General features: G+C 34.9%; 2 protein-coding genes across 4 annotated transcripts in view; both read left to right on the top strand.

The window, feature by feature from the left end:
• The window catches only part of LOC137656205 (BTB/POZ domain-containing protein 1-like), a 406,727-nt gene that overhangs the window by 265,175 nt on the left and 128,712 nt on the right, over positions 1-12,840 (top strand). The gene's annotated exons all lie outside the window — the stretch shown is intronic.
• The window catches only part of LOC137656214 (haloalkane dehalogenase-like), a 29,705-nt gene continuing 17,094 nt past the window's right edge, over positions 230-12,840 (top strand). The window contains exons 1-2 of one of the 3 annotated variants that reach the window (XM_068390392.1): positions 230-343; positions 12,419-12,692. In XM_068390392.1, the coding sequence (XP_068246493.1) occupies positions 12,431-12,692 (262 nt within the window). In that variant the 5' untranslated portion in view covers positions 230-343; positions 12,419-12,430. Of the gene's footprint in view, positions 344-7,937; positions 7,962-12,418; positions 12,693-12,840 lie in introns of those variants that run through there. The other 2 variants (XM_068390393.1, XM_068390386.1) reach the window with 2 other exon arrangements.

Here is a 12,840-nt window from a genome sequence, read left to right as displayed (position 1 = left end):
ATAATATAGATGCTCGTAATGTAATTAGTTTAACCCCAATAAGAAATGTCAATCTTGTAGGCAATTATCTACTCATGACTTATATATTGATATTGTTCTCTCTCAGAAATTCTGTTCCTATACACAAACAAAAACTGTAATACGACCTGATTATGGCCAAACAGTCAATAGAAACTGTTCAAACTACTGGTCAAATTGTTTAGATCACAGTGGTGGTAGTTGGGAGGTAAGTAACTGAAAGACCACATACTCGAAAGCAAAGTCAGTTTGTTGTTGCTCGGATCCTTGGTCAGTTCTCTCCTTGTCGGCAGTCTGGTTAAGATCACACTCGTTTTTGGTAAAGGTAAGGTGTTTTGTATTGTGTTTTCAGGAAAGAAGGTTAATTTTCTGCAAGGTCCACAACCACCGTATATACGTTTTTAATTTGTTTTTTCTTTGGTTAAACACTTTTAAACAAGATTATTTCAACTCATGTAGTTGGTTGTAGTCGGTTTCAGAGTTTGGGGAATTGCATGGAAATGCACATGGTCATCTCGGTTACACGTTGGGTGTCTTGTAGAATTCAAAGGAATTTGTTTCCAAGATGTGAACCGTGATGCAAGTTAGTTTTCAATTGGTAATTTGGTATGCTAATAGAATTAAACCTGACTTGGGGAAATTGTTTGTCGGAAATCGTGCTAATGCCTGGCTATCTTTACTTTTATAGCAGTGGCAACGTCTATAATTGATTTTTTTTCAAATTTTACTGCGTACGGTATGTAGTGGTAACTGTTTAGTTGCGTTATATTGATTTAACCGTAGAGTGTAAATCTTATTCTAGATCTATTGGTTAGGTTTTGGAATGGAAAAGTGTACTTTTCAATTTTCTATAGAGCATCGAAGGTCTCTCAAAAATAGGTTTGAAGGAAAGTAATCGTAGACTTAACATCGTTCATACGCTGTATCCATAATTGGTCTAAGCTTTTTGATGGATGTTGTATTTGTCCATGTTCGAGTTTGTGGTGTTATCACCACCTCGACATATTATCGGGAGTAGTAGTTCCTCATTATAGGGCTAGGCCTGCCCCAATTGCTTTTTTTTTTTTTTTTTTTTTTTTTTTTTTTTTTTTTCAGTTTCAATCGGGTGAAAATGTTATGCTCTCCTTAATTTATAGCCACATATGGACACCTATATTTATTATAACACTTGATCCAAACTCGAAGTAATGTCCGTTAAATTGAAACGGCCGTTCCTTAACAAAGTAAACATAGCTGGTCGCCAGGTGACGGGTAGACTATAGTCAATTCTTTTTAGTGAGGCAAATTTGCATCGACTCTGAGGGGTACCTTTTTCGCTGGGAAAAGGTTCCTGATCGTAGATTGGTTTGACAAGATAATTCTAACCAATCGGGTAACAGGAAACTTTTCAGCGCTAAAATGGCACCGCTGCGAGTCTGTACAAATGCTTCATTTAAAAAATTAAGTATAGTGGCCTTAGTTTAAATTGAAAGAAGGGGCAGTAAAGTGACGTCAGTGACCTCATTCAAGCAATGTCAAAAGTTGTAGGCCTATAATTCTGTACATAGTTTTTGTTACAATTCTTGTTAATCTAGTTTTTTTTTTTTTTTTTTTTTTTCCCCTATTAATTCTTATGCTGTCTGGAGACATTGAGCGAAATCCCGGACCAGTACGTCCTAGATTTCGTCAATGTCGTCTAATGTATTGCAATATTCGTGGTCTTCATGCAGATATTCAAGACCTTACAGTTGCGTCCAGATAGTATATTCTTTTGTGCTCAGAAACTCTGGCTTCTAATACGAGGCACTCATCTGAGCTCCTTATAACTGGTTTTAAGAAGCCAATAATGTTGAAACGTGATGCCATCTCTAGGGCCAGGGTAATGGCTGTGTATATTAGGACTGAGTACCCAGCTTCTCATAAGTCCTGCTATCAATGTGGATGTCTTGAGATTCAGGTAATAAGAGTTTGTGGCAGGCATAACAACTTTCATTTGTTCGATCTACCGGGATCCAGACATGGATGATTTTATCTTAGATTGTCTTCTTACCATTATGGCTAAGATAAAAGATGATAGAAAGGCTTTTGTATTTGTTGGTGATTTTAATTCTCACCATAGGGAGTGGTTAAGTTCTATCTCTCCTACCGATCGCCATAGCTTAAGAGCTTTACTTTTCCTCTGAATCAGGCTGTGAGCAAATCATAAATGAAGCTACCCTCAGGTCTGGTAATTGTTTGGACCTCGTATACACCGACTCCAGTCGGGACATCTGATCATGCCTTGATTTCAATAGTAGTTTAGACTGAGCAGCCTGTCCCTGATGTATCATACTCTTGTAAAATTATATATAATCCCAAGCAGACTGGAATGGGGTTTTGCATGATATTTTGTGCTTGAATTGGTCACAATTATATAGTATGTAGATCCTGTTGTCCCTTTGAATGAGAATATAGTCAACATAATTGATAGGCGTATCCCTTCTAGTGTGCTAAGGTACAGAGTGAAGGACAAACCGTGGTTACGGTGGTTCAATGATTGTAGACCTGCTTATTTGGAGAAGCAGGAGGCCTATCATCTTAGGACGGGTAACAGATCAGATTTGACCTGGAATAACTATACTCGGCTTCGAGCTTTTGCTCAGAGTTTATTCCTCAACTGAAAAGGAGTACAATTTAACCATAAAAGAAACCCTTTCTGGTACAACTCAGGAACATAAATGGTGGTCTACCCTTAAATCTGCACTCTTTGGTGTAGATGCAACAGTTCCTCTTTTACTTAAACCAGTTGGCTCAGTCTCTCACTGTCCAAAGGAAAATGTAACCCTTTTGGCTGATGTTTTTGACAGTAAACAGAGTAATGAAAAACTTGAACTTCCTCATTCATGTTTTCCTGAGGCTAAACTAACTAGTTTAGCTTTTTGATCTCGTGAAATTAAAGCTCTGTAGATGGACCTTGATGCTTATGGAGGTGTAGACCCAAATGGTTTTATCCATTGTTTTTTTTTTTATAAAGACAGCAGATTTCTTAGCTCCAAAGTTATTTTGCGCAAGTTAGCAAGAAGAGGAGCTTTTAGCACTTATTGGAGGATTGGTAATCAAAGACTATATACCTTCAGTATATAGTCTTTGTTGGTAATGTTACTCTATGTAAATGTTTGTGGTAGCTCACGTCCCACTGATTACCACCCAATTTCCATAACTCCCATATCAAAAAAATTGTGAGTCTTCTGGCTAAACGTCTTAATGGGTTTGCTGAAGGTAATCATCTACTCCCTAGTTTGCAATTTGGTTTTCGTAAAGGCCTTGGAGCATGATTTGCCCTTCTTACAATCTCTAATGCTGTACAGAAATCCCTTGATTGTGGCCAGGAAGTTCGTATGATTGGCCTTGATTTTACTGCTGCCTTTGACTGTGTTAATCATGAGGCCCTTATTTTCAAACTCAAACAGTTGGGAGTGGGTGGGTCGTTTCTTCGCGTTATTATTGATTTTTTAAGTAATAGACCTCAAAGAGTTGTTGTTGATGGGCACCATAGCGAGTATAGGAATGCGATATCCGGTTTTCCGCAGGGTAGTGTTCTTGGCCCATTACTTTTCATACTATATACACATATGTGGTTTGGCCTAGAAAACTAGCTTGTTGCATATGCAGATGATGCTACTCTTTGCATCAATTCCATCCCCTGAATGTAGATCCCGGGTTGGTGTATCCCTTAATAAAGATTTAGCTAAATTATGGGGTATGAAGTTGAATCCTAACAAAACTCACAGTAAGATTGTAAGTAGGCCAAGGACGGTGGCTCCTCAAACATCCGTATCTCAGTATTGATAATGTTACTTTAAATTTGTCTCTTAAAATTTTAGGTGTGAATTCTCGACAGCAAATTTACTTTTGAGAAACACATTAGGTCTTCAATTGCAAAATAAATTGGCTTATTGAGAAAGACTTAAAGATTTTCGGTGATCAATCTATTCTGAAGTTTCAATTCTTTTATTCTACCTTGTTTTGGGTATTGTTCTCCTGTCTGGTGTTCAGCTGCTGATTCTCACCTTAATTTGTTGGACAGAAACTTACGGTCTATTAAATTTCTCATTGCTGATCTAGATAATGTTTGGCACCGTCGTTCAATTGTTCATTATGCATGTTGCATTAGATTTTTCATAATCATGACCATCCTTTACATTCAGATCTCCCTGGACAATTCTATCCTGTTTCGTAATACCAGACAGGCAGTTAATTCTATTAGCCAGGCCTTCTCCATCATGAGGCTCAATATTACACAGTATTCTAGAAGTTTTATTCCAGCTGTTACCAAGTTGTGGAATGATCTTCCTAATCGGGTAGTTGAATCAGTAGAACTTCGAAAAGTTCGAAGTTGGAGCAAATTTTTTTATGTAGACCAGGCTGACATGAGTCTATTTATAGTTTATATATATGACATATCTGTTTTTGACGTTAATAGTTTATATGGGACATATCTGTTTTTGACGTTGTTAATAGTTTATATGGGACATAGCTGTTTTGACGTTGTTACTGTTTTAGAATGATTTATTGTTAACTTGTTCTCATCATTTATTTCCTTATTTCCTTTCCTCACTGGGCTATTTTTCCCTATTGGAGCCCTTGGGCTTATATCATCTTGCTTTTCCAGCTGGGGTTGTAGCTTGGCTGATAATAATAATAATAATAATAATAATAATAATAATAATAATAATAATAATAATAATAATAATAATAATATTCACTAAACCAGCCACGGATGGTGCGAAGTGTCAAAATCCATTAACTTGACTTGCCCATGTTTTAATTCCATTACTTCAGTTGCTTTTTCATATGAAAAAGCCCAAAACTTGTTTAGCTTTTAGATTTCCTAATACTAGGAGGAAAACAAAGTTCATCCATAAAGAACAACATTCAGTATTCCAGAAGACAATCTTAAGAGTTCACCGGAAACTAGCATGTCGTCTATTAATGAATCTTTGAAATGTTATGTTTCGGTTGGTTTTTACAAACGTTGATTTGATGCAAGTCTCCTTTAGCTGCAAATAGTCACAAAAAGTAAGACTTCATGGAGTCAGATTCATGTAATATACAACTGCATTGTTTTTTATCTATATAAAAAAAAACTGTGGTGATAGTTACATAGTTGACACATTACGCCAAAAAAGAAAAAGAAAAAAAACGGCAAAGAAATTAGATAGTTTGATTTCTGTTTTTTTTTTTTTTTTTTTTTTTTTTTTTTTTTTTTTTTTTTACGAACTTGGAAGACTAACAAAAGGAATGAGAGGTCAGAGAAAAGTTATGAAGACTTAAATGAAATACTAGTTACGTTGAAAGTAGCGATATACGAGATAAGTGGCAGAGTAGGCATTAACGTCAATACGCGAAAATCAGGTTATCAGAGGAAGTGGCAGAGTAGGCATTAACGTCAATACGCGAAAATCAGGTTATCAGAGGATATGCTTGCGAAGTGTGAAAAATAGACTGATTTTTTTTTTAAATCATATTTTTTCCATTACTTGTATCGTTTATTTCCTTGTTTTCTTTCCGCACTGGGCTATTTTTTCTATGTCGGAGCCCTTGAGCTTATAGCATCTTGCTTTTCCAACTAGGGTTGTAGCTTGGCTAGTAATAATAATAATGATAATGGTCAGTGATGAAAACAAGAAATAAAGTGGAATTTAATAATCTGTGTAAATAATCGGTACTGACTAGAGAACTTAGGGTAACTACATATATTGACCTCCTTGTGTTACTTTACCCTTTCTCTGCCCCTTTACACTATTCAGGTACAGATACTATCTATTGCACAAAATCTCCCCCATTATCTTTGCAAAGTAGATGGATAGAAATTTAAATAATTTCTTTAAATACAGTACTCCTTATACTGTAGGGTACTCAATGTCAAATTGTCTTAACAAGAATAAGTTTATCAGCGACTCTGAAGTCTCCTATTAGGGGAGGAAGGTTTTTATTGATGTAGGAACAAATATTTAAGTATTGCATTTTTCTTTACTATACAAAACTGAATACTTTAGGTCACATTGGCAGTGTCAACCGCCCCGCAATTCCCAGGTGAAGGGCAAGGTGGCTTACTACTGTACTGGTGAAAGGCCTTGGGGAAGGATTCCCAGCCAGCCGCCGATAACTAGACAGTTTTAAATATTTTAAAAGTTTGCATTCAATAAAAACCGTTCTTATTATAGTTTTAATGGGTAGGGAAAATATTTTAAAATATTTTTTAAAGATGTGTGGAATATAAAGTTCTTTTAGGAAGAGGTCAACAACAGACCAGCTTTTCACTATACGACACTTTAAAATTTCTAGTATCACAATAAATATGAAGTACATCTCTTCATTGATTTTAAACAAGCATATGACAGCATTCACCGATCATCAGTGTGGAGCATCATGAGGGAAATGGGTATACCGCATAAATTAATCAGAATGACGCAAGCCTGGTACAGAAATCAAAATGCTCTAAGAATGGAAAAGAAAAAAAAATCGCCAATAGATATAAAGAACGGGCTGAAGCAGGTATGTATATTGTCACCCATGTTCAATATCATGATTGAAAAAGTAGCAAGAACGATCACAGGCAGATCAGAGGGGATAAAGTATAAGGAAGTGACCGTTAGCTGCCAAGGGTATGCAGATGATATAGATAGTGACGGAAGATCTGAGGGATACGGAAAGATTAACATATCTTTAGAGGAACAGCAGAAAGAGTAGGGCTAGAAATAGAGAAAAAATAGTCATGGAAATAGCTAGAAGACAAGAGATGGTTGGAAACTTCAACATTGATGGAATGGAAATTGAAGTGGTAGAAAGGGCTGAAAATAGCTAGAGATGGAAATTTATAAGAGGAGATAAATTAAAGAATTTTATCTGCGAACATGTGCCTCTAGTTAGCACTTCTCAAAAAATAAATACCAGAAGACAAAATTTTGTGTACAATACAATAATGAGGCAAGTGAAGCATGGTCATTGACAAAAGAGCTAGAAAAAGATTGGAAGTTTTTGAGAAAGTATTAAGGACCATTGTGGGATCAGAATACGACAAAGATAAGAATGGAGGAGGAGACATAACTGGGAGTTAAGAGAACGGACAAAACTACCACATATAAGTCTCTTTGTTAAGGGGAGAAAATGCAGTTGGCAGGGCATGTTGCAAGAATGAATGAGGAAAGAATGCCAAGAATGGTCTTAGTATATGTAGTTGAACGTAAACCTCCTGGACGAGCCAGGACGACCAAGAAAAGATTGGAGGAGCTGTTTAGAAGAAGAATTATAGCCGAAGGGATTGAACTCTCTATAGATTGGATGACTGTGGCACAGGACAGATGAGATTGGAATACTCTTATCAAGAGCGGTCATGGGTCACCAAGTGGCCCCAAGACCAGTAGAGTAAGTGTTGGTGTTGTGGAGTGGGGATACAGCTCAAACAGTATCGGTTTAAACCTCCAAAGCTGCGATTACTTACTTATTGCGATATCAAAACGAAATTATACCAGATTTTCTCTGTCAATAGGTACAAAATTTCTTTAATCCTTCAAAATGTCTTTGGTGTACTTGATAGGATTGAGAGCGTAGTTCACAATACTACTACTATGGTTAGGGGAAATAAGATATTGTAAAATATGATTTGAAAAGGATCATGTGGGGACACCGCTAACCAAACGGGAATAGTAGAGACTTCCAAAGCTGCGATGTCAAAACTTTTAATTATAGCATATTATTGTATCTCTGATCTGTCATATCAATAGGTACAGTATTTCTTTAATCTTCAGAATGTCTTTAATGTTCTAAAAGAGGATTAAGAGATCGCAGTTTACAATACTACTACTGTACTTGTAAGGATAGTAGTAGTAGCTCATCGGAAGTAAGTTTTAAATGTTCAGGAAATGCAGCTAACTGGTGTATCTAAAGTCTTGACTTAACTGAGCTTCTAAAATTGCGCTATGGTAGGTAATAAGGCAATGTTCAGAGACAATGGACCTCTTTTAAAAGAAACTTTCCAATAAATTAAATTTGACAATATTGAGATGGTTAGGACTGGCGTAAATTTTATTACTTGATAATACCGATTATATTTACGGTGTTGTTTATCGGGTCTTTAAAAGAAATTAAGGTAATCTTAAAATTTAAGATTGTTACTTTGCCAGGAGTGAAACAGTTTCGGAAAAACTAAGGATATTGCACTTAGCATGTGTACCTCTGTATGTACTGCCTGGCAGTACTTAGGAGCTTGATTTTTCTTTTCAAGTGAGTAAAGCTATCGCACGGCGGAGCAAAAACCATTAGATTTCTAGAAAATATCACAGTTCTTGGATGGTATAACAGGTTTTAGGTTTATTTGCTATTGAAGTAAAAGTCAAATTCTGTGAAAGCACATTATTTACTACATTTTGTTATAAGATTTTGTGTAATTATAATTTTTCTCAGTCCTGGTCATGAAATTTTATCATGACTGGAAAACCACATTTTAGATGTAAACCACGTAACCTAAGGTTCTCTACCCTACCCAACACAACTAAGTTTAGTTAGGACGTTTTTCTAATTTTGAACACAGACTCCCAACCTCGTATAAATGTGCTGATAACTGCCAAACTGCAGGGTCGGTACAAAAAATTTTGTATACTTAACATGTTGTAGTGTACTTTAACTATATATTGCACTACTGCACACAACAAATTTTATGCAAACTTGCATTAAACAGAACATCTTATTTTAGTCTGTACTTTTGATTCCTTCAATACAGAATTTAATATCTAAACTTATGGTTCAAATTTAATGTTTCTAGGAAAGCTGCACATAGTATTTTCTATACTAATACAGATTACAGAAGTCTTATATTTTGCAATTTTAGTAGCACATTAAAGGAAGTACTGTACAAAATTTGACATGCATAGCATTTCTATTTTTTAATCATGGCTGGCTTTCAAATCAGTTTTTTGAAGTTTTTAGTTTTTAAATATTTTAATATTCATTTTTTAATATCTTCTGTTGATTGTTCATTAAGTCTCTTGTTTGTTTATTTCCATGTTTACTTTCCTCACTAGGATACTTTCCCTGTTTGAGGCGTTGGGTTTTTAGCATCCTGCTTTTTCAACTATGGTTGTAGCTTAGCAAGTAATAATGTGTTATTTTAATTTTTAAAGCTGCATTTTTATTTTACAAAAATGCAATTTAGAATAGTTTAAGTTTGGAAAGAAATTGAGATTGGACCAGGTTAAATATGTTTGAACTCAACATTGCAAACTGTTAGTATGTGATGCAGATTGATACATAACTTTTAATTTTCCAACCACAATTATTGGCTGATATTTAGGAGTCTATTAAGTGTTTTAAGAATAAACCACACTTTCCTGGCTAAAAATATGTTCAACTCCATTAAAGGTAGCTATGATAAGTGTGGTAAAACACGCAATGAGAAGGAATGACCGTGATATTATTAGTTTTTAAAGATAAAAGATTTTCTTCAGAAGACAGGATTGCCTGACCAAAGGATAGTTCACAGATCCTTGATCACCAGTATCTTCCAGCCCAACGATTACTAGTCTTATTTGATTACCAACTCTGAGAAGTCTATTCAAATAGTGACTCTTAATTTTTCCTCCTAGGATAAATAATATAATCCAATGATTTGCAACTTTGGCTTATGTGGGTATTAGGATGCTACTTAAAAAGGCCCCAGCCTTTAAGATGGAGGTTACAGAATTCAGTAGTTATTCTTTCTGGCTTCATGAAGTCATAATCGATGACATCTTCATAAGACATGGAGGAGGGACAAGCATAGGCACGAGGTAAAGGGAGTGAAAGCAATAATAGGTTTTCAGAACTTTTTCTGGAGAGAATGCATTAAGAGCAAGTGTCAGGTGTCCTCTGACCACTTTGACTGCTCACTACTTGCAGGATTCCTTTACCATATAACGGATGTTGCTGCTCAACGTGTAGCGTGTAGTGTAGCGAACCTAGATAACACTGAACAAGAGGCAAAGCATCTGAGATAGTGGTTGTGCCATCTATGGAGTGCAGCAGTCTTACTATTGTTGCTGGAATGCATATTAATTTTTTTCTCTAATCAATTTCTTATAGAGTAAAATCAATAATTCCCCTATTATTAGGGAAGGATGGACATAAATGTAAACCCTGCAAGTTATTACCTGCCATTTGATATGGTATGCTGCAATAATAAAAATGCTTCAGTTACAGCTTATTAGAAAACTTTTAGCCTCCAGCCTAAGAATTGTACCAAAGTGGATTGGAGTAGTGATTTGCTTTGCTCACAAGTAGTCTTGAGTGCTTAGACTTTTGGGATTTTAGCTTGCCAGTTTGGTGATAGGTCTTTCTCACACCTAAGGATAAATCTCCTATTCATTCTTCCAACCTAAGGATATCCTCAAGTCTCCTATTAAAGGATGATTAGTTTTATTAATGTAGTAACAAATCTCAAATTTTAAGTTTTATATATTTTTTAACTATACAGTAGTCTACAAACTTGTACCATTTAATTTTACTTCCTGTCTCATCCACCCCACAAACTATAGGTGTAGGTCAAAGTGGCTACTCGGTGGGCTGGTGCTTCCTTGTGGCCTGGCGGTAACTACAAACTCCTTATGTTTTTAAGTTTTCCACCTTTGAAATCACACTATTAAAGGACACTTGTTTGTATAAATTAGTTAGTTTTAGAAATTGATTGGCGTCTTTCATCAAGACCCATTTCTTATTCTTTGATAACTTAGGTCTTTTAGGTACTTTTATTAAATATCATATGTATTTGACTAATTTTTCAGATTTCCTTAACTTTAGATATTTTATGATTTCAATAAATTCATTCACTGGTAAATAACATGAGCTATCCTGAAGTTTAGCTCGAAGCTTAAGTTTTAAAAGTAGAATTTGGTCTGAAAGTCCGTTGATGTGCTTTAATCCTTAGGGATGAATCCTACTGTATGTAGCAAATTTATATTGCTGATTTATTTCTAAATTTTGAGTTGATAGCCATCGGTAAAAACTTGTTTTGGTACGCTTACTTTTCAAAGCGTGAAAATTTTAATTTTATTCTTAAAAGCTGAACTTACTCAAATTTGTATACAGTTCAGGTAGGCATAAAACCTATCTTTATCTGGTGGGATCCCCCTCATTGAAATTTGAGCTTTAATTGCTTGCAGTGTTTTAATGAGTGGCACTTTAACATTTTTTTAATGTAGGGTACATTAGAATGTAATGGTCTAAAGATTATAGCAAATCCTTTGCAAGTTTGAGATGCATTATTGATACTCTAAATTTTCAAGCCTAACATTTTTATTATTGAGGTCAATCCTCTTGGTATTAATTCATAAATTCAAAGTGTTTTCATGTACTCTTATTGCATCACTTGTCATCACAACTCTTAAATGACCTTATCAGCACTAGTACATAGGCTTTGGCTGGAAGTAATGCATATTAACTTAAGATTTAAATTATACTCTTGACTTACAAAGCAAACTGACACAAAGAATATCAATAAGTTAATGTGGAAGATCATTGTCTGGGGACCACAAGCCTCTCCAAAGACTAAATAACCCACTTCTCCAAAAATAGCACTTTATCTCATCTAAATCCCACCAAATCTAATCTTCAGCTTGTTGACAATGCACTCTTTTTGGTTGTAGCATAAACCTGCAGTTTTATTCAGGATCTAGTAACGCAAACCATCGAAATACAGGTTTTTTAAACATTGTACTTGGAGGTTATTTTTTTGTGGCGAAAATCTTTTGATAGAACGCTTGCTACTAGGTTAGTATCTAAGCTTATTAAATTTTGGGCCTCATAACTAATTTATTTTAGGTAAAGTATATAAATTGCTTCTGGAATGGTACTGCTGGTATGTATTTAAGAAATTTACTGTACTGTTAGTTTTGGGGTGAGGAAGCAGTTAAAATTTAAACTTTGGTAGGTTTTAATTTTACGAAAACTGAAGTTGTAATAATCTTATTGAAGATATAAACTGCTTGATTTTGGATCAGTGGGGAAAGAATAGTTTTTGAGATTGAAAACTAGAGAGTTTTCTTTTAAAACCTTCTTGTCATCCTGATTAATTTTTAAACAGATTTGTAGGCTGATACAGATTTGAAAATTTTGATTTTTAAAATTTTTAATACAAAATCTTATTTTCATGGCCCTTTTTAATTTTGAATCCTTAACAATTGGACAAAAGTTTACTAAATTATAGTACATAAGAGGCTTTAACTGCAATTTTCCATGTTTTACCTATTTTTGTTCTGTAGAGTTAAAAGTACCTGCAACTGGAGATTGAACATTAAGTTTTCTTTAAATTGCCCACTGAATATTGGTATACATACTGTAGTTTATTTCAAATTAATGTAAAGTAATAATAGTAATACTGTACTAATAAAAATTTTCCTTAATTTTTCAGATTAGTTTGAAAATGAAAAACATGAATAGGTATGTAAAGCGCCTTCTACTCTTCCCAGTAGTCATACTTGTCCTACAGGGACTCTGTTTCATGAAGAAAGTCTTCGGATTTATTTACTGCATTGTCTTCCAAAGAACTACCCCGATTGTTGTCCGTACACCAGATGAGAATTTTAAAGACCTGGCTTCTACAGGCTATCCTTTCAAACCAAATTATGTTGAATTGCCAATTGGAGGTGGTAAAACTCTTCCGAGAGTTCATTACTTGGATGAAGGTTAGTTTTAGACACATTTTCTTTTATTTCTATGTAGCCAAAGTCCTAAAGCTAATGGTGTATCAGATTTTCTGCCTTAAAATATCAAGAAATATTTTATTCTAACTGCATTTGTATGTCTTCCCATCCATGGATCAGTGTTATCTCA

The sequence above is a fragment of the Palaemon carinicauda genome, chromosome 1 (genome assembly GCF_036898095.1).
Source record: "Palaemon carinicauda isolate YSFRI2023 chromosome 1, ASM3689809v2, whole genome shotgun sequence".
Taxonomy (NCBI): domain Eukaryota; kingdom Metazoa; phylum Arthropoda; class Malacostraca; order Decapoda; family Palaemonidae; genus Palaemon; species Palaemon carinicauda.
The sequence above is the reverse complement of the archived record's forward strand: the minus strand, read 5'-3'. Positions and strand labels throughout refer to the sequence as shown.